Source organism: Schistocerca americana, chromosome 7 (genome assembly GCF_021461395.2).
Source record: "Schistocerca americana isolate TAMUIC-IGC-003095 chromosome 7, iqSchAmer2.1, whole genome shotgun sequence".
Taxonomy (NCBI): domain Eukaryota; kingdom Metazoa; phylum Arthropoda; class Insecta; order Orthoptera; family Acrididae; genus Schistocerca; species Schistocerca americana.
Genome location: NC_060125.1, coordinates 130,848,171 through 130,870,649, shown reverse-complemented (window position 1 = coordinate 130,870,649; position 22,479 = coordinate 130,848,171). Strand labels below are relative to the sequence as shown.

General features: G+C 45.8%; 1 protein-coding gene across 3 annotated transcripts in view; it reads left to right on the top strand.

The window, feature by feature from the left end:
- The first annotated feature begins 14,134 nt into the window (after positions 1 to 14,134).
- Positions 14,135 to 22,479, top strand: part of LOC124622138 (GRAM domain-containing protein 2A-like) — a 279,154-nt gene continuing 270,809 nt past the window's right edge. For all 3 annotated transcript variants that reach the window (XM_047147766.1, XM_047147765.1, XM_047147764.1), the window contains exon 1: positions 14,135 to 14,370. In XM_047147766.1, coding sequence (XP_047003722.1) covers positions 14,282 to 14,370 — 89 coding nt within the window. In that variant the 5' untranslated portion in view covers positions 14,135 to 14,281. The remainder of the gene's footprint in view (positions 14,371 to 22,479) is intronic.

Below are 22,479 nucleotides of genomic sequence, written 5' to 3'. Positions count from 1 at the left end.
TCTACTCTGATGCTAGACGTGATACCAAGAAGACCATTGTAGGAGCCAAGTCATCCCAGCTTAAGCAACTTACATGAAAGGCCTGAAAGACCAGCTGATGAGCCTTATACCAATTACTGTGTGGCAGTCTCCAAAGAAGAGTTGCCATACTGCCCAGTCCAACAGTTGACACCTATTTTGTGAACCATCGTGTCGATCATCACCCTTGAAGTTCTAAAAGCTACAGGGAAGATGAAACTTGGGAAGGGGACTGGGCAGGAGATCTTCCAGCAGAGCTATGGAGAAAGGCACTTGGAGGCATCTGAATGGCTAAAAGGTTACCTCAATAAGATCCTTGAACAGAACAAGAACATAACATCAGAATGGACATTGAGCAGTAGAGTCCCAATTTGGAAACAGATGAGCAGTCTGTCTGAATGTTCCTCCTATCACACAAAATTATCTTAAAGAGCGTAACAGACAGCTGAATACTCAAGGTCGGCGATATTATCACTAATCAGTGTGGCTTTGTGTAAGGCTGTGGGAGAACACATTCTATCCATGAAACTCGCTTGCTTATTGAGCGACACTGTAGAAGCCTGAACATTTTCGCTTTCCTGGACCCGGATAAGACTTTCGACCGAGTACAACGGGATCTCATATGATTTTCCCTATGAGGGCATGAAGCACCTGAAGAAATAGTTGAATAGGTCCAGCTGCTCTACAAAAATCCTAAAAGTTGAGTACATTCTGCTGCCGGGGTTCAGATGGTTTGCACTGTTTCTGTGGGTGTCCGTCAGGGGTCTGCTCTTTCTCCCCTGCTGTTCATCATGATGATAGACGCGGTCACCAGAGATTTTCAGAAGTTAGCAGCTTGGACCCTGGTGTATGCTTAGGATGATCTACCTCGTGCTCGGAGATATCTGGTTAGAATCCTGGTGGTGTAAGAAATTTTCACCATCCGTACTTGGAGTAAAGATTCACGATCACAATATTTTGCTCCAAAGCCCTGGATTAAATTCCAAACCACTCTGCAGTGTCTCAAGGAGCGAGGTTACGTGACACTGTCGATGGTGATTCATTCCTCCTCTCATCGTTATACAACACAGAGATGACACAACACTATAAACACACCTTTTGCAATCTACATCTACATCTACATCTACATTGATACTCCGCAAGCCACCCAACGGTGTGTGGCGGAGGGCACTTTACGTGCCACTGTCATTACCTCCCTTTCCTGTTCCAGTCGCGTATGGTTCGCGGGAAGAACGACTGTCTGAAAGCCTCCGTGCGCGCTCTAATCTCTCTAATTTTACATTCGTGATCTCCTCGGGAAGTATAAGTAGGGGGAAGCAATATATTCGATACCTCATCCAGAAACGCACCCTCTCGAAACCTGGCGAGCAAGCTACACCGCGATGCAGAGCGCCTCTCTTGCAGAGTCTGCCACTTGAGTTTATTAAACATCTCCGTAACGCTATCACGGTTACCAAATAACCCAGTGACGAAACGCGCCGCTCTTCTTTGGATCTTCTCTATCTCCTCCGTCAACCCGACCTGGTACGGATCCCACACTGATGAGCAATACTCAAGTATAGGTCTAACGAGTGTTTTGTAAGCCACCTCCTTTGTTGATGGACTACATTTTCTAAGCACTCTCCCAATGAATCTCAACCTGGTACCCGCCTTACCAACAATTAGTTTTATATGATCATTCCACTTCAAATCGTTCCGTACGCATACTCCCAGATATTTTACAGAAGTAACTGCTACCAGTGTTTGTTCCGCTATCATATAATCATACAATAAAGGATCCTTCTTTCTATGTATTCGCAATACATTACATTTGTCTATGTTAAGTGTCAGTTGCCACTCGCTGCACCAAGTGCCTATCCGCTGCAGATCTTCCTGTATTTCGCTACAATTTTCTAATGCAGCAACTTCTCTGTATACTACAGCATCATCCGCGAAAAGCCGCATGGAACTTCCGACACTATCTACTAAGTCATTTATATATATTGTGAAAAGCAATGGTCCCACAACACTCCCCTGTGGCACGCCAGAGGTTACTTTAACGTCTGTAGACGTCTCTCCATTGATAACAACATGCTGTGTTCTGTTTGCTAAAAACTCTTCAATCCAGCCACACAGCTGGTCTGATATTCCGTAGGCTCTTACTTTGTTTATCAGGCGACAGTGCGGAACTGTATCGAACGCCTTCCGGAAGTCAAGAAAAATAGCATCTACCTGGGAGCCTGTATCTAATATTTTCTGGGTCTCATGAACAAATAAGGCGAGTTGGGTCTCACACGATCGCTGTTTCCGGAATCCATGTTGATTCCTACATAGTAGATTCTGGGTTTCCAGAAATGACATGATACGCGAGCAAAAAACATGTTCTAAAATTCTACAAGAGATCGACGTAAGAGATATAGGTCTATAGTTTTGCGCATCTGCTCGACGACCCTTCTTGAAGACTGGGACTATCTGTGCTCTTTTCCAATCATTTGGAACCCTCCGTTCCTCTAGAGACTTGCGGTACACAGCTGTTAGAAGGGGGGCTAGTTCTTTCGCGTACTCTGTGTAGAATCGAATTGGTATCCCGTCAGGTCCAGTGGACTTTCCTCTATTGAGTGATTCCAGTTGCTTTTCTATTCCTTGGACACTTATTTCGATGTCAGCCATTTTTTCGTTTGTGCGAGGATTTAGAGAAGGAACTGCAGTGCGGTCTTCCTCTGTGAAACAGCTTTGGAAAAAGGTGTTTAGTATTTCAGCTTTACGCGAGTCATCCTCTGTTTCAATGCCATCATCATCCCGTAGTGTCTGGATATGCTGTTTCGAGCCACTTACTGATTTAACGTAAGACCAGAACTTCCTAGGATTTTCTGTCAAGTCGGTACATAGAATTTTACTTTCGAATTCAATGAACGCTTCACGCATAGCCCTCCTTACGCTAACTTTGACATCGTTTAGCTTCTGTTTGTCTGAGAGGCAATCTGTAATACTCAACAAATACACTATGACACGACACTCCCGCATCACGATGGAAGGGGCCATTATGTCCACATGAAGGAGAAAACATTTTCTACTAGACAAATCAACTGACTGCTCTGGGTATCCCGACCAACGCTGCCATACAACCTTTTTCTTTTGTTTAGAGGAGTTCCCACCCAAAATAAAATGTTTATAACAGAGTCAGCCAAATAAGATCCATATCAGCTGGCAGCACTGTTACTAAATTTTAACTGTGAAGTGCAAATAGCTGCTTGCGGAAAAACAATCTTCTATAGAGCTGCGACGACACAGGGACAATGCCATAGATACGTATACGCTATCACGGTGTATGTTTCGTCGAGACAGGTACTTGAAGTAGCCATACCATGCCGACTGTAACTGTCAAGGACCTTCTTTCGCCGACTCTCTTATCGCCGTCTTCCCGTGAAAGAAAACACAGACAGGTGTGATACTTCAAAAGGCTGGGTAAAAACATTGTTTTCATAGATCAAGTTGAGACTTGAAGACCTTAATATTCCAGTGTAACAAAAATAATAATTTATAGATTCTCCATCTGATTGGTAAACAAAACTTGTCTGTCGAAATCCATTAAGGTTTCATACATGGATCGGCTAATGCTTATTTTTGGTTAGTTCATCTTTTGTGTGTTAATAAGACTTGGACTTGGTTTATTTATTTATTTATTTATTTGTTTTATTTATTCATTTAATCTGATCTGATTAGGGCCATTGGGCTCCCTCTTACATCGGGCCAGAGTTTCTCACATAGGGTACCTTTTTTACATCATATGCATAATAGTTTCATAAGAAATAAAGATTTTGTTATGTCAAATAGTATTATACGTTTTGGGTGTCTGAAGTGGCAATGCAAGTAAATATTACTGACTGTGAACTAGTTAATTAACGCTGGCAGCACTTGTAGTAGTGCAGCAGTTTCCACTAGTAGTGATGATAATAATAATAATAATAATAATAATAATAATAATAATAATCGAAATATCCATACCCAATACAACAAATATACAGAAGAAAACAGGAGAAGAAATTGAAAAATACATCCAACTGGCTGAGGAAGTCAAGGACATGTGGCATCAGGATAAAGTTGACATTATACCAACTATCAACTACATGAGTCATACTACACAATATGCACCAGTACATCAACGCAATACAGCTACATCCAAACGTATATATACAACTACAGAAATCTGTAATTATTGATAATGTTCAATTACCCGAAAGTTCGTAAATGCAATGTAACATATACCGTACAGTTAAAAGGAAGTCACGCTTGATCAAGGTCCGCGTCACTTTCCATTTTTGACCAGACATAACGTCTGAGAAAGGAAAGAAATAATAATAATAATAATAATAATAATAATAATAGTAATAATAATAATAATAATAATAATAATAATAGTAGTAGTAGTAGTAGTAGTAGTAGCAGTAGTAGTAGTAATGACAATAATAATAATAATAATAGATATAAAAGAATATGTAGATGTTCCAGCAGGTGATATAGCGAGTTCTGGGGTAAGGAAATTTAGGGAGACTGCACTAGCTAGGAATAGTGGGAAATGAGATCTGGTTGAAAAAAGTTCGTACAAGAGTAACTACTGCATCACAGGGACAGTGGTAATCCTTATTGTTTCTTTAGTAGATATGTCATTAACTGCCTTCTGAAGCTGGAGATGTTATTTAGTTCTTTGAAATAATGCAGGAGGCTATTCCAGAGTCGAATTCCCACTAAATGGAGTGGCTGAACAATGGAGTGGGGCAGAAAGACTTTTGCTCTGATGGGAGCGGGTGTTTCTGCCGTGTTTTTCAGAGAAGAGCGTTTAAGTCGAGGGGAGAGATGGACAGTGTACGTTGAAAGTAAGTTGGGAAGAGTGAGAATATGGAAGTCTCTGCGTTAGTTTGCACGCAGACAGGATAGCGATGTGACCAAAGAGTTGAACATCACAGACACTACGAACACAGGCGCACAGGCGTCCGTAACCAGTTCCAGGCGCCGTGAACATCCCTGAGAAAGGTCTTGCAGGGTAACATCGCTGTGATTAATATTGGAAGCATAAGTGTTTGTACAAGTTTCTTTATCAGGCCAAGAGGGAAGAGTTTTCTATATTTTTGTAAGGCATGGAAAGATGCTTGTGCCTTCTTGCACATAGCAGTTACGTGCTCAGTCCAATTTAGATTTTAATCTGATGTTACTCCTAGGCTCTTCGCTGAAGGAGAGAAGGTGATATTTGCCGTATGTAGGATTAAAGACAGCAGGCTAATGAGCCTCCACTGACCAACCAGTACAGCTTGGGTGTTAAACGGGATCAGCGGTAGCCCTGTATCTTGCGCCCATTATGATAGTGCACACAGTTCTGTATTGACATTCTGGGCAGCTACCTTCAGGTTTATTGGTTTTGGACTTAGATACAACTGGAGGTCGTCATCGTGCATGTGGTATTTGCAGTAGGACAAAACTGATGACGTATGATACACGTACAATGAAAAGAGTATAGGACCTAATGCCGAAACTTGGGGGACGCCTGATACTGCAAGCCTGCATTGTGACATTATGGTGCCGCACTGTATCAGTGATGAAGCTCTGTTTTGTAGCGTATCAACTTTCTGATACTCAATTAAGAGTTGTGGTTGCACAAGTACTGTCTCGCGGTAACCGACCTTCCTTTTAGTCACCACAGTGGCATAAGCTGTGGCGAAACTACAACCTGACGCACATTTTCCGGGACTCACCAACCAGCGCGTCGCAGCTTTACGTGCTTTGTCTAGCAGAGAACCGGCAAACCCGGAGACGGTGGGAATGGCGTGCAGTGCGCCGTTACTGACAGCAGAGCAAGTTGCTGAGCCAGCAGGCCGCGGGTCACCGCCGGGAAGACGATACGGAATCTCGCCCCCGTCCTACAAGGAGGTCGCACTGCCCCCGACGTCCTTGACGACGCTTTGCGTTCGGCCGTGCAGTGACGAGGGACTCGAGACCGTATTCCAGAGAAATTTACTGCAAAAGAGTAGAAGTAAAACGGATACAAGTGTGCGTGCCAGTGTGGCAAAGTTAAACGCAGTTGTGAGAAATTAATTCGCCAGACCAGTCTGATGCGGACAGATTTACTTGATCGTGAGACAGGAATCTCAAGTAACTGCGCCTCTGAAGAAACTGCAGTAGTGGTTGCAATAGCTCCTACTACGTGATAGTCAACATTGCTGCAATCACAAACGAAGATGTGAAATTCCATGCCCCCGTCTAATATCGTGTCACCTCACACAATGACTCTATCAAGTTCAAAGTGGTTTTTTTCCACGATGTGTGAAACGGGAATCACACGTGAGGAGCACACTGCACGGTCCACTCTCGATTTTGCAGGCTACACAATAAACCTGTTGGATCTGCGCTGCTTGGACGTCTGCCAAAGGTACCTGCCTCTCTGAGCCTCCTATCCATAGCGTGTCCAGAAATTTGGCATCTTGCAGCCGTACGGTCTGCAGACACCGTTCGATTTCATCGTGTAATTTAGACCAGACATAGATGCTGGTGAGGGGCTGTGGCTTTATTTCGTACTGCCCTGGACGAACGTTTCCCGTAACTCATAACCGTTACCGAAGCCTTGAATTGAATTGACACTATACGGCACGTTTAACGCACCTGAAACTGTAGTTTGCGTCTGCTCTCCTTCGAGAGATGTGGCGCCTCGGCCACGAGTAGCAAACTGTAGCAAGAGACTACTAAAGCACAATTACAATACAGCCGTTTTGTGCGACAAACACATCCTTGGGAATAAATGCAGATGCTAGCATAGTTTGCACATGGCGCTGTTGTATTTGATCGCGAACGGTACCTGCGCAGTGTCCTCAATACGGTGCACGTGTCAATCGTAGTCGGAGCACAGTTCTGTATAGTCGTGACTGTATTATGCTGGAGGTAACTGAGTTCCGACGTGGCCAAAGTCTTCGCGATCGTACTGTGGGTGCTTCTGTAACCAAAGTAGCCGAAGTGTTTGGTGTTTCTAGAGGCACCGTATCGAACTCCTGTACCGCATACGCGGAGAGCGGAAAAACATCATCCGCTAAGTCGCAACGCAGTGTGTGTAGAGCGATCAGACGGCGGTCATTGAAGAGGATTCTGACGAAAAATTGGAGGGCTGTAAAAGTCACTGCAGAGCTGAATGTTACATTCGCGAACCGAAGGAAGGAACACGAAGTGAGCTCCATCAGCAGGGCATTACTAGGCCAGCTCGAATTCCAAAACAACTCATCAACAGATATGAATATTGCTGAGCCTCTGATGGTTCAAATGTCTCTGAGCACTATGCGACTTAACTTCTGAGGTCATCAGTCGCCTAGAACTTAAAACTAATTAAATCTAACTAACCTAAGGACATCACATACATCCATGACCGAGGCAGGATTCGAACCTGCGACCGTTGCGGTCACGCGGTTCCAGACTGTAGCGCCTAGAACCGCACGGCCACCACGGCCGGCTGCTGTTTCCATACTTTTGTCCAACCTATGTACCTCATCCGTTGCAAAACACAGTAAATAGGAATTCCACAATCAGCAGAATTACGGGATCCGAACCTCTGCTGCAAGTAACCGAAGAAGGCCGAATTGCTTATGGAAATTATACACACATAAAAAAAAAGTTTTGGATCATCCCGGTTCCCAGAACTGAAGATAGACTTTGACTGTTGGTATTGTATCACAGAAACAGTCCCTTTGACTGTTCGGAGATGTCACCAAACCCGCCCAAAGATGTAAATAACCATGCATGAGCGACGCCTATTGGACGGAGGGGGTCAGACAGCCGATCAGTTCCATTCCACCAGGAAGGAGGTACACTGCTCGTGTGGCATAGACCGCCAATATCGTGGTTCGATCGCGTCCGCGTTGTTACTTTGTGCCAGGAAGGGCTCTCGGGCTCTCAACAAGGGAAGTGTCCAGGCATCTATGAGAGGACCAAAGCGATGTTGTTCGGACACGGAGGAGACACACAGAGACAGGAACTGTCGATGGCATGCCTCGCTTAGACTGCCCAAAGGCTACTACGGCAGTAGATGACCGCTACCTACGAATTGTGCCTCAGAGGAAACCTGCCAGCAACGCCAACATGTTGAATAATGCTTTCCGTGCAGCCACAGGACGCCGTGTTAAGACTCAAACTGTGCGCATTAGGCTGCATGATGCGCAACTTCACTCCCGACTTCCATGGCGAGGTCCATCTTTGCAACCAAGGTATGATGCAGCACGGTACAGATGGACCCAGCAACACGCCGAATAGACCGCTCAGGATTCGCATCACGTTCTCTTCATCGCTGAGTGTCGCATATGCCTTCAACCAGACAAACGTCGGAGACGTGTTTGGAGGCAACCCGGTCAGGCTGAACGCCTTAGACACACTGTGCAGCGAGTGCACAAAGGTGGAGGATCCCTCATGTTTTAGGGTGGCATTATGTGGGTCCGATGTACGCCGCTAGTGGTCGTGGAAGGCGCCGTAACGGCTGTACGATACGTGAATGCCATCCTCTGACCGATAGTACAACCATATCGGCAGGATATTGGTGAGGCATTCGTTTTCATGGACGACAATTCGTGCCCCCAACGTGCACATCTTGTAAATGACTTCCTTCAAGATAACGACATCGCTAGATTAGAGTGGCCAGCATGTTCTCTCGACATGAACCCTCTCGAACATGCCTGGGATAGATTGAAAAGGGCTGTTTATGGACGACATGGCCCTACATCCACTCTGAGAGATCTGCGCCGAATCGCCGTTGAGGAGTGGGGGAATCTGGACCAACAGTGCCTTGATGAACTTGGGGATAGTATGCCACGATGAATACAGACATGCATCAATGCAAGAGGACGTGCTACTGGGTATTAGAGGTACCGGTGTGTACAGCGATCTGGACCACCACCTCTGAGGGTCTCGCTGTATGGTGGTACAACATGCAATACGTGGTTTTCATGAGCAATAAAAAGGGGGGAAATGATGTTTAAGTTGATCCCAATTCCAGTTTTCTGTACAGGTTCCGGAACTCTCGGAACCGAGGCGATGCAAAACTCATTGTTTGTCAATTAATTTCGCATTCATGGCAACATCTCCCCAAAAGACAGTCCTCTCGTTCCCCCAACTACCACCACCCAATCGGATGCCCCCATCCGCCTTATCGCACATTTTGGATCTAATATTCGCTGAAAAAGTATTGCTCCTCTTCCATATAAGCAAACCAGCTAGGGCTTAGATCCCAGGGGAGCAAAAAATAAAAAACTAAGTCTTATGTAACTAAGATAACAATTTTACTGTGAATTAAACTCAGAATAATTACAAGATGATGGTAGCTGTTCGAAAGTACCCATCGTCCCATATTAGAGAAATCAGAATCTGCTGCTTTGAAGCATGCGATACAGCTCCGCTACACCGTTGTGCACTGTAACTGGATTCGATACTCCTTGCATGCTGTCCAAAAGGTGCTCGAGTCGGCGTTCCTCAGTCTTGTCCCACTCTTCGACGGCGGTGTACGAGGAGAATTTCCGCGTCGACGCCCTGTGAGTTTCAACCCCTCCTAATATATTGCAAGGCGTCCACGTTGGCAGATACAGGAAGCCATTGATTTCGGCCTACTGGAAGAACGTGTTCTTGACCTGATTGTAGTGTACTCACTCGTTGTCATGACAGACGAACCCATCGGTGAAATGTGGACTGTAGGACTGGACAGTAGGCTGTGGTGCCCTGTCCCAGTACACCAAAACCCTCAAACTGCCCTCTGCAGTGACGAGAGGCGTCCAACATCCGAACACGACACCGGCGCACCTCCCTGCTTCACCAGTGGGCTGCTTGCCCTAGACGTGCATTACCTGGCCGCCACAACATAGTTCCACGTTGACCATCAGGCTCCGCGCAAGCCGTGCACGCGTCGCTGAAGACAGCCCGACGCCTTCGATCCAGATTCCAATCTAGATGGATGTCTACCCAGTTCCTTCGACTGCTTGAGGTTTTGTAATTGTTGTATTCACAAAACGCACTTGGCGTCAAACATATAAATGTGGCAGGAAGAGAAATCTTTTCTATGGAAGAAGTTGCTATTACGAGTGGGCTTGTTTGCACGCAGTAACTATAGAGATCAGTCACCGGGCCAAATAGGGTTAGGCACCAGCTATGGCAAAAAAAAAAGATAACAACATAGATTAGCAACAGTTGGCAATGATTTATAAATACAGGCTTTATAACTGTCAGCTGGAGTGTGAAGACTGTCGGTGCAATACAGTTTTGTGTTCCCTGCACTGTTCTGTCCTTAAACACTGGTATGGCCCGAAACCAGTTAACGATGATCAACATCATTTGTGCCGCGTGGTGTAGCCGCGCGGTCTGAGGGCGCCTCGCCACGGTTCTCGTGGCTCCCCCCGCCGTAGGTTCGAGTCCTCAACTCGGGCATGGGTGTGTGAGTTGTCCTTAGCGTAAGTTAGTTTAAGTAGTGTATAAGTCTAGGGACGGATGACCTCAGCAGTCTGGTTCCATAGGAACTTTCAACCACTACCACCACCACCACAACATCACTTGTATATCATTGACTTTCTCTCTTATTAGCGGTGATTGTAGATAAGTCCTGAGACAATGTCCTGATGTTACCTCACGATTGCCTGGCAATTCCGTGAGGCTGAATGGAGCCGTATGCCTGCTTATATTCACGTTTGCCGGATGAATCTCCACTTAGGAACTGTTTGTGCGACGTAAGGCGGAAGTGTAACGCAATCTTCGTCGAGTGCGCCCTCTCTGGGAGTCGGACCGTTTTAAGTTTCGCCTGAGTTGTAGGCAGCTCATCGCTCTTCTGTTTAGGCCGTAACCAGTGTCTTGTGGAGGACATGGCAGTACTAATATACTGTAAGGACGCCACAGTGATCAACTGGAGACGGTTGCGTACTACACATGACTCCCCGTTGCCTCCGAAAAGGCAGCCCTTAGTTGTGTGGCAGTGTCTTCGGGGTACCTGCTTGCCATAATTTATATATATATCGGTCATGCACAGGTGTTGTTCACCGCAGAAGACTACACGGTAGACATTCACGTATGTGCTTTAGCTGAAAGTTTTGACAAATTCCTGGTTTCGCTCAGTGCCTCGGCTGTTTGAGACGCCAACATTTTTGGAAGTCCTTTTTTGCTCGCCTGCTATTACGGTTAAGTCCCTGCAAAGACTTACAGAAGAAACTAATGTATCACTACACACTCATGGTTTCCTTGACCACCGTGAACATATGCCCCGACCATGACGACGTCAAAGTAAACTGGATGTTCAGCCTTTCTTGCGATGACATTTTTTTAGACGCCGCCACGAACGGTTGCCCTCTCACACGTCCCGACCTTCATTATACAGACAAAATTCGTTGGTATTTTTTTCCGAGTCCCCCTCTCCCCCAGTTCTGATGTTCATTAGGTCACTGTTCTCAGTTCTATTTCTCTTCACACTTTCATCTTCCGTTTTTTTTTTTTTATCCTTAATATATGCTCTAAATTCTACTCAACAGATGTTTGCGGCTTTGAGGACTAAGACGTCTGTGATTTTTACATATACTTATACTATGTGATCAAAAGTATCCGGACACCCCCCCCCCAAAAAAAAAAAAGAACATACGTTTTTCATATTATGTGCATTGTGCTGCCACCTACTGCCAGATACTCCGTATCAGCGACCTCAGTAGTCATTAAACATCGTCAGAGAGCAGAATGGGGAGCTCCGCGGAAGTCACGGACTTCGAACGTGGTCAGGTGATTAGGTGTCACTTGTGTCATACGTCTGCACGCGAGATTTCCACACTCCTAAATATACATAGGTCCACTGTTTCCGATGTGATAGTGAAGTGGAAACGTCAAGGGGCACATACAGCACAAAAGCGTACAGGCTGACCTCGTCTGACAGAGACCGCCCACTGTAGAAGAGAGTCGCAATGTGTAATAGGCAGACATGTATCCAGACTATCACACAGGAATTCCAAACTGCATCAGGATTCACTGCAAGTACTATAACAGTTAGGCGAGAGGTGAGAAAACTAGGATTTCATGGTCGAGCGGCTGCTCATAAGCCACACAACACGCCGGTAAAGCCAAACGACGCCTCGCTTGGTGTATGGAGCGTATACATTGGACGATAGAACAGTGGAAAAACGTTGTGCGAAGTGACGAATCACGGTACACAATGTGGCGATCCGATGACAGGGTGTGGGTATCACGAAAGCCCGTTCAACGTCATCTGCCAGCGTGTAGTGCCAACAGTAAAATTTGGAGGCGGTGGTGTTACGGTGTGGTCGTGTTTTTCGTGGAGGGTGCTTGCACCCTTGTTGTTTTGTGTGACACTATCACAGCACAGGCCTACATTGATGTTTTAAGCACCTTCTTGCTTTCCACTGTTGAAGAGCAATTCGGGGATGGCGACTGCATCTTTCAACAAGATCGAGCACCTGTTCGTAATGCACGGCCTGTGGCGGAGTGGTTACCCGACAATAACATCCCTGTAATGGACTGATCTGCACTGAGTCCTGGCCTGAATCCTACAGAACACCTTTAGGATGTTTTGGAACGCCGTCTCCGTGCCAGGCCTCACCGACCAACATCGATACCTCTCCTCAGTGCATCTCTCCGTGAAGAAAGGGCTGCCATTCCCCAAGAAACCTTCCAGCACCTGATTGAACGTATGCCTGCGAGAGTGGAAGCTGTCATCGAGGCTAACGGTAGTTTAACACCACACTGAATTCCATCATTACCGATGGAAGACGCCACGAACTTGTTAGACATTTTCAGCCACGTGTCCGGATACTTTTGATCACATAGTGTATACTCTGTGAAACACTGTGCATTGCGTGGCAGAGTAGGTAGCAGCGTAGCGCACACAGTGGCATCTACCCGTTCCAACCCCGTATGGAGCGCTGGAAGAATGACTGCCTAAACGCCTGTCTGTTACGTGTCTAACTTTACGGCTCAAGGATAATCTCTAGGTTCTGCACTTAAGACTGATTTTTAGCGAGCAGGTCTTTCGCGTCCAAGAGGACGTCTATCTTCCCGTGTCTCCAGGTTCAGGTTTTTCAGCACTGCCGTGACGCCTTCACGTGAGCCAAAGATAGTGTACCTGTGATCATTCGTGCAGTTCTTCTTTGCATTTGAAGGTGGGACGCACAGGTGATTTGTAAGCTGTCTCCTCTGTAGACAGACTGCATTTTTGCTATATCCTGCCGAAAAACCGAAGTCGTCCATCTGGTTTACCTACGAAAGAGACTTCGTGATCGTTAGAGTTCATATCCCCACACATTGTTTGTCACACCTAGGCATTTGTATGAGATGATTGATTCCAGTAGTGACTCGTTAATGTTACATTCGTGAGTTTTTTGAAGGACACAATTTTATATTTCTGTACATTTAAATGTAGTGGCCAATACTTAGGTCACTCGAAATGTTATCAAGATCTGATTAAATTTTTGTGTAGCTTTTTTTTCAGTATAAATACTTAGATCCTGTGAAAGGAGGCTGAAGTTACAATTGATGTAGTCCGCCAGGTTATTAATGTACAACACGGATAGTGAAAGTTTCATCACGCTTCCGTTTGGTAAGCCCGAACTTACTTACTTGTACTTCTTTTGCGTGCTCCCTTTCAAAAGAATCCTCAATACAATCACAGATTTGGTTTCATACTGTATGTATTGGTTTCTGTCTCCGCAGCACTTTCATTTCATTCTGATTAATTATTTCACTCGCCTCACGTTGAACAAATAAAGCAACACGAACTTTCGATTTTTTCTACATGTTTCCCCGTATGTAGTGGAGCACTGTACATGCTTCGCTTTTTCCTCTCTGGCATCTGGAGTAGTAATTTTGTTACACAAACACAAGGTCTGGGAACGGGAAGTTCTGGAACGATTGCATTTAATTTACGCCTTAGAGAGGTTACCTAACGCTTTCGACGCTATGTTACGGCCGCGAGGGAAGTTCGGTGTCGCCGCGCCGCGCCAGTGCAGCAGTGTTCTGTTCGCTGACAGACGACGCGCGGCCGCCCGTTAGCTCCGCCGGCGGCCGCCAGGGGCGCCGCGGTCGCCGCACGCACGCGGCGCGCGCCACGTTCGCAGCACGGTGTCAGTCGCTGTCGACGCGTCGCGGGGTTCGGTAGCAACAGCGTGTGTTGCCATGTAGTTGCCAATCGCGACGGCGCCTGCGCGTCGGTGCAAGTGCGTGTCCCGTCCCGTCCCTCACAGCTGCAGACATTAGCGCCGACAGCGGAGCGTCGCAGGGGCGGCGTCTCATGCCACCGGTAGCCATGCTCTGCTTCGTGCAGGGAGACTTCGAGGACCCTCTGGCTTCCGCCAAGAGGCGCCTCAAACTGCGAAAGAGGTGAGAACCCAGGCCCGAAGCTCTCTGTCGCTCTTTTCAGGCCTCTTGGAGTCGTGCAGAGCAGCCAGTGCAGCGACTTCGTGAAACTAATAGATACGTCAGAAATTTCGCGAAAATTGCAGTACCGATATTGACCTACGGTCGTTTTGATGACTTGTGATACACCTGAAGCTTTGTAACAGAATAATATATGGCAGTTGGGAGGTATACGATGGTTCGAATCATTTAGATGAGTCGCAGGAAATATGGCTTCGGAGAAATTCGCCAAATCGTTTCCGTCTGTCACAGTTCCCAGTGCAACAGGACTAGTGTAGATTATTCCTCAGTATGTCTAACTGAAACTTCGCTGTAAAAAAAAAAAAAATAGGAAAAATAAACACTTCTTCACGAAACCTCGCCAGCAACGGGTACACATTGTCGCCAGAAACCAACGACAAAGCTGATTCATTGTTGCATTGGAATTATAAAAAAAAAAAAAGGAAAGATTTTGTCAAATGCTAGACAATCGATTTTTAATTTATTTAGTTGTACTGGTATATATTGTTTCGACGGAACAAGGTATATAAAAATCATTACATATAAACATCTGATACCTTCCTTTAGCACAAGATTTCCGAACATCTTTCGTCAATAAATATCTTCCTATGCGTATGTCACCCATTATCGACATTTGTTGTAGATATTGTGAAGTACGTAACACGAAGGTTCACTTTGCGTTGAACGTTTTCAGACACGTACGACTCAGATTTCTGCCACGAGTACTACAAGGGCTGACATGTGGGAACGTTGGCGCCCGTTGTCTGAAACAGCTGACCGCGTTCCCGTCGAACGGATCCCGCAAAGAACCGTGCGCGCTACATTTGACGGAGTGTCCGAGTTAATTTCGTGTGGTACCCTGCACCTATGCATATTAACAAGTCTTGCAGGAGCTGATACATTCTCGTTTCAGGAAGAAACTCCAATGGCTGACTACTGCATGGTAATTTAAAAACAAATGGATGATGTTTGACTACGTTACCTTCCATACCGCTGAGTTCACAACATTACCAATAGTTTATCGCTTATGACGGGAACATATCGAAGTAAATGAATCCCAAGTCAGTTCAAGTACACAAATATGTGTAGCAAGTAACTTTTATTTTACAATTCCATGACACGTCTCGGATCATAATATCTAGCTCTACCATTCGACTTCATTCCTCGTGCTACATCATAATTGCTGGTTTTTAGTTGTGCACAGATTTGTGTTCTTCCACTTGCACAATCTTCTAGTGGTGACAGTTTGCTTTTGAAATATGTAAACATGTCATTTACGTCTACGCTGCGTCTTTAATCCCGCGCTCTCTCTGCAATGTGACTTCATAAAGAACTAGGCACATATGTATGGTTTCGATAGAGAAATTGAATCTAAGTTGAAACTGCCAAGTTAATCAATAGATACAGGGGATGGTGTACATGGATACAATAATTCTGAAAAGAAAGCGAGCCAGCACTTGTTCCATTGTTCACGCTTTGACACCAACACTCAACCAGCGCCTCAGATAAAAATGTAGTGCAGGAAAGTCGGATAACTTTGGAGGTCGCGCAGCAGCCCTGTCATTAGTGGACCACTGCGCAGGACTTGTTGCGTGAAAGTATTACATCAGCGATCGTAATTAAATTACAGCATCCTAATACGCCTCAGCTCCTGTTGCCAAACAGACGTTCTCCAAGTCATGTGACAGCAAATGCTACGTGAATTGCAGCTAACTTGCTCCTTTATCCGGGATATGTATAATACTGGGCCACTGAACTGCTTACTAATGATACAGGTGTACACATTTAACTGAGAAACGGCATTAAACATTACTGTCACAGTAATAAGTGTAGATATATTCCGCCTTATGCAAGACACCGTTTCTTTAGCTTTTATTTATGCAAATACGTTTCAGCACATTTTGTGCTATCTTCAAAACGATTTGATTACTGTTCAGTCTTAAACGATGCTCACAAGTTATTTTGCCTGTAGCTTTGTAAATACCACACATTTTACAGCCGATTGGGATATAGATACAAGGCTTATTCGTGTATAATACAACCTTTCGTGAGTACGGAAATTCTGGTACAGGTAGAAATTAACAGCCAGCAGAAAAGAACGAGACAAATTTGGTACGGGTGGGTGTGAAAATTTTGGTATACGTACAAATTAACAGATAACACAAAAAAGCAAGACAGAAATTTGGTACTCGTTGTGGTTCACCGAGAGAGGGCATACCATCTTACTGTCGTGCCCCAGATATGGAATCCATGGAACTTCTGCTTTAGGTAGCTCCGTTCAGTTTGAGAAGAATGTCCACCTGTGCTCGGCACGACGCTGGCAGTGGTAGGAGGAAAACATTCACCAAGTGTGTCGAAGCACTGTTCTGTGGGCTATTCTCGCACAGTGGCCTTCGCATTTCCACTGCACCGACTGCAGGGGCCCACGTGGTCGGAATAATTTGCGTGTGTAAATCGTGGCATCGCGGCGTTGAATACGAACTACACCAGGAAGAGGCTACAAGCTTTCTAATTCGGGCAAGCCAGACGCTAATACTCATCCCGCTGTCCCAATGCGCAAGCAGTGAGTGTAACCGTGTGCATTCAAATGGCCAACAAGGTAAACGCTTCGTGTTTCAATTGCAGTAGTTGTGTCGCGGAAAACGTCGAAGGTACAACGTATGTTGTGAGACAGTCCATACCACCACCTTCTAACGTAGTCACTTTCGTTCCGAAACAACCTGAATCCGCACTAATGCAGTGACACTAAATTTAAAATAGAAATTTTCGTAAATTTGAAGCCGAGGGACAAAGACAGAAAAGTGCCTGTGAGGTGCTGTAACACTGCGGTTACGTCGGTGTAAGAGGTGGCACTGTGTGAGTGTAACCGTGTGCATTCAAATGGCCAACGAGGTAAACGCTTCGTGTTTCAATTGCAGTAGTTGTGTCGCGGAAAACGTCGAAGGTACAACGTATGTTGTGAGACAGTCCATACCACCACCTTCTAACGTAGTCACTTTCGTTCCGAAACAACCTGAATCCGCACTAATGCAGTTACACTAAATTTAAAATAGAAATTTTCGTAAATTTGAAGCCGAGGGACAAAGACAGAAAAGTGCCTGTGAGGTGCTATAACACTGCGGTTACGTCGGTGTAAGAGGTGGCACTGTAAATTGGGAAACTTGCTTTTTTCAGTTGTGTTCTTCATAAGGAATGCACTAAAACTCCTACCAAACAGGCCCGACGGTACCGACCGGCCGCCGTGTCATCCTCAGCCCGCAGGCGCCACTGGATGCGGATATGGAGGGGCATGTGGTCAGCACATCGCTCTCCCAGCAGTATCAGTTTACGAGAACGGAGCCGCTACTTCTCAGTCAAGTAGCTCCTCAGTTTGCTTCACAAGGGCTGAGTGCACATCGCTTGCCAACAGCGCTCGGCAGTCCTGGTGGCCATTCATCCAAGTACTAGCCCAGCCCGACAGCGCTTAAGTTCGGTGATCTGACGGGAACCGGTGTTACCACTAAGGCAAAGCCTTTGGCATAAGGAGTACACTACTCATATTTTATAGGGGATATCAGGAAAGAAAGTTACATTTCTGAATGTAAAGGACACGTATTGTAATGGAACAAGAAATTTGAGCGAGCTGTGGTACAAGCGTAGGCAATGTTTTCTGAAAACTAACTTCAGTGCTGAGCTTCTTGTACTGTAGGGAGCTGAGGAAATGTGTTCCAGCGAATGTCAGTAATGAGTCACTGCGCTTTAGTCCCTTGATTGCGACCGTCATTGTGAATGACAACACCACAACAACTCGTTTGTTGTTGGTAAGGTCAAACACGCTCCGTAAGTCAACCAGTAATATACGAGGCGCTTTCAATAAGTAATGCATCGCATTTTTTTTTCTGAATGCACGTTTGTTTTATTCAGTATTGCCGTGAACCTTATTATTGCCGAGTCTTTCGCGTAGAAAATCCTATTTTTTCCTTCGTTCAGTGCTCGGCCGTTGCTCCGCCTTACTGGGAGGGCCCGTATGCCCGCGTGGTACCACTCCACTGGTCGACGTTGCCGTGCTGCGTCAGTAACCTCCCCATCACCCACGCACTGCTTCCCGTGAAGAGTAACCGTCGGTGGCTCAGACTGATGGATGTCGGAATGTTCGTGATCCTGGCTGTGGAGTGGATGAGGAAGAACAGTCCAATGAAGTGTTGTGAGCAGACTTGTGTGAGGCCTTGCTTTGTCCAGGTAAGCAGCAGAGTGTTGAACTGTGAACAGTCGATCACCTGGAATGAGTGTGTCCGCGCGTTCCAACATTGCAGAAATCGCAGCTGTCTGCGGCTGGCCGACACGCGGGGAATCGGACTGGTTTGCGCGACATTGTTGCCACGACACAGACGCCTCGTCCAAAGACTCGCCGAGCTTTTATTCACTACCAGATCTCCGTAGACATTCTGCAAGCGCCTATCAATTTCTGCGATGCTCTCGTTTTCCGCCAAACGAAACTTAGTGACAGCTGTTTGCCTAGAACGCGCCTCCGCTACAGACACCATTTTGCTTCGTTTAGCGTCGCCACCTATAGGAACTTCGTGAAAGAGTCTGAAGCGGGAATATTCCACGATGTCCCACAGCAGATTCCACATTGGTAGAGAAAAAAGTGTGTTGCATTACTTATTGAACTCACCACGTACTTGGCACAGCTGCTTCAAAGGGACCAAAACCTGTCTGGCTTTAGCCTCACGGTGTGCAGACGTGTGCCTCCGATTCTGTGGTCTGTCTAGTTTGGACTGTCACACGACACTCGTACCTCCCGCCAGCGGCGGTGAGATTCGCCAAGTCCTCTCAGTACCATGTCACAACGCGCCGATCTCTGCTTTGCGTGGTCTCGACCTGTCGCTTCTAGGATACAGCAGGCTCTCCGTCTGCGACAGTTAGCAATGTGCGGCAACTTGATGCAGTAGCTGGTCGCACATTTGTCTAGTTGGACTTGCCAGTGTGAACCGTCGGTTCTCCTTCACGTCGCCTTTCTCAGAACGGCCCATACCGCCCGCAGCAGGACGCGGCGATTTCCACCGTGTCGGTTGCCCTTCCTTTCGCTTGACTCTCCTATCCATCCCCAACTGACTCACAATCTGCTCGCGACACACCCTAAAATTTCTCTGTATAAACTCGATGACTGGAGCGCTCCACACGCGAGACAGGCATGAACTTTGGCACAAACAGCTGTTACGTCCGTATTGTTGCCGTTTCGGAAAGTCATTTCACTTGAGTTTTGACGCTTCCCACTTACTGTGCTCACGTGTGGACCTCTGACACAGCTGCCTCATAAATTACACTTACTTTCTCTGTATGCTCTGTACAAACTGTTCAAGATCCCAGGTCGCAATATCCAAGTGAGTTCACGCGCAGGGGCGAATGTTGCTATTTGTTGAAAAGTCGTTAGCGGTTTTTCCGACATATAGTGAAGCAGCTGTAGTTTCTAAACGAAGGGATTTAAATTTTCCAATAGCAACAGGGAAATCTTGATAATAATGAAACGTAATGCTTGTTAATATTTACAATTAAAGTTTTGGCGGAAAGTAATGGGGTAGACAGAAGGAACAGGGCTGGCGGTGGGACAGAGTCCCACCTCAGCTGTCAGGTACGAGTAGAGGACAGTGGAACAAGCAAACAGTCCCACTATAGACACGCCCGTAAACCAACGGCCGTATGTGCTGCATTTCCTACGACACAAGCTAGTAGACTGTTTGGATGATGTTCCTTATGCTGAAAAGATGCGTATGTACTACACGCACGGTAGTGCACCGGTACATTTCCGTGTGGGTGTTCAGAGTACGTAGCACGAATCTTCGACAACAAGTGTATCGTTCATGGCTAGCCAATAACGTGCCACCGACTGCAACACCTCGGATGTTCTTTATGGGGGTGGCGATATTTAAAAACCTAGGTGTGCTCCAGTCCTGCTGATAATGTCGATGAACTTTGGGAAAGCACTGTGGGTGATTGTCAGTGTATTCGGAAATCACCTGGGAGTTTTGGAGGTGTGCAGGCGTCAATGAGAAGAGGTGATGAAGCCTGACTTCACAAATCATGTGGCCACAGTCACGTTTCAGTATATTTTGCCGTTTATGAAATAATGAGGGAGTTTGCATTAAACGGGTCTCCGTACACCTTGTCTGGAGAAATGTAATATTCGTAGTGCCCAGAAATTGTTTATTTATTTATGTATTTATTTTGCAAACTCCTACATTTTGACAATCTTCCCACCACAATTCTTTGTGTTATAGCACGCATTTTCCCTGCTTGTGACGACATAGCTCACTTCAGTAATTAGAGTTATTAAGGGTTTTACCATCCATTATTCTTCCGACTCGCTCCAGGAGCTTTTTGTTGTTGTCTTCAGTCCGCATAATGCTTTGATGAAGCTCTCCACGCTACTCTATCCCGTAGAAGCCTCCTCATCTCTGCATTACATTTGCAAGCTACATCCACTTGCAAATGTCTACGGCTCACAAGCCCCCCCCCCCTCTCTCTCTCTCTCTCTCTCTCTCTCTCTCTCTCTCTCTCTCTCTCTCTCTCTCTCTCTCTCTCTCTTATCAAATTGACGCTGTCCTGATGCCTCCGGACGTGTTGTTTCAACCGATCCTTTATTTTAGTCCATTTTCGCCATAAATATCTTTCGTTGCCAATTCCATTTAGTATACCGTCGTTAATTATCCAATTTACGAATCTAAGCTTGAGCATTTTCCTACATCTCCGTATTTCAAAAGCTTCTATTCTTTACTTGTGTGAAGTATCTCCACGTTTCACTGCGATACAAGACTACACCCCAAAGAAATACCTTCAGAAAAGATAACTCTTAAATTTATTATGCTAGCTTATTGTTCAGACGCTTCTTGGTAGAACAGCTTCGTAATTATAAATGAAGAGCGCAGTATTGTGTATGTTGTGTAGTATTAATTTTGTTAAATGATATTCGGTTTATAAGCCCTTCTTCAGACTTTTAAGTGACTATCGTCGTCAAAGACGGTGCAATTTTCGCGAACGACACTGTAAAAAAGTTACGCCTCGAGAGTAAGGTACGAACACAAGGTAAAAGTCATGTTTGGATTGGTAATGCAATTTTAAAATAACTGCACTGTCGAAGACGACTTTTACCCCGCGTTCGTACCTCACTCTTGGCGTATACTTTTTCGGTGTTTTTGACCTATATTGTACACTCTTTTTTTGCCGAGGATAGTCAGTTAAAGACTGATGAGAACCCTGTAGGGAGAAAACCAGCTAACAGAATAAATTGATACTGTGTAACATAGACAATATTGTGCTTTTCATTTTATTTACTTGAATTTATATTTGATATAACGTATTTATCTTCCCCAGAAAGGCTCTTGTTGCTGCTGTCACTTTCGTTTTTGAGTCATCTGACTGTGCCAGCCTTTTCATCTCAGAGGAGCACTGGCAACGTACGTCGTTAATTATTTCATGGATGTATTCAAATCTCTGTCTTCCTCTGCAGTGTTTACCCTCTACAGTTCCCTCTAGCGCCACGGAATTGATTCATTGATGTTTTAACGCGTTCCGGTATCATCCTGCCCCTTCATTCTGGTCATAGTTTTCCAAATATTCTTTTCCGCGCCGATTCTGAGTAGAACGTCTTGATTCCTAACCTTATCAGTCCACCCGTTTTTCTACATTCTTCTGTAGCACCACATCTGAAGTGCTTCAATTCTCTTCCGTTCCGATTTTCCCACAGTCCATGTTTCACCGCCATACGTTCTCAGGAATGTCCATGCTTCTGCCATGGTCAGTTATATTGTTGCCTGCCCAACTAGCATAACTGACCGACTACTTTTAGTCTATCATTTCCTTACCCAATTCCCTCAATGTTGTCTGACTCAATTAGACTGCACTCCATACTTCACGGAGTGTAGGGCGACGAAGAACGACTGCGTCCTTGCGGTTAGCCAGCAGTGAGTGACGTGCGGAGCTCGCGGAATCCTCCATTGCGTGCAGAGAAGCCACAGAATCCTGCTGAGACGGGGCAAAAACCAGACAGCGGCGGCGGCGACTGCTACGGACGTTCGAAGAGCGGCGGTGGCAGGC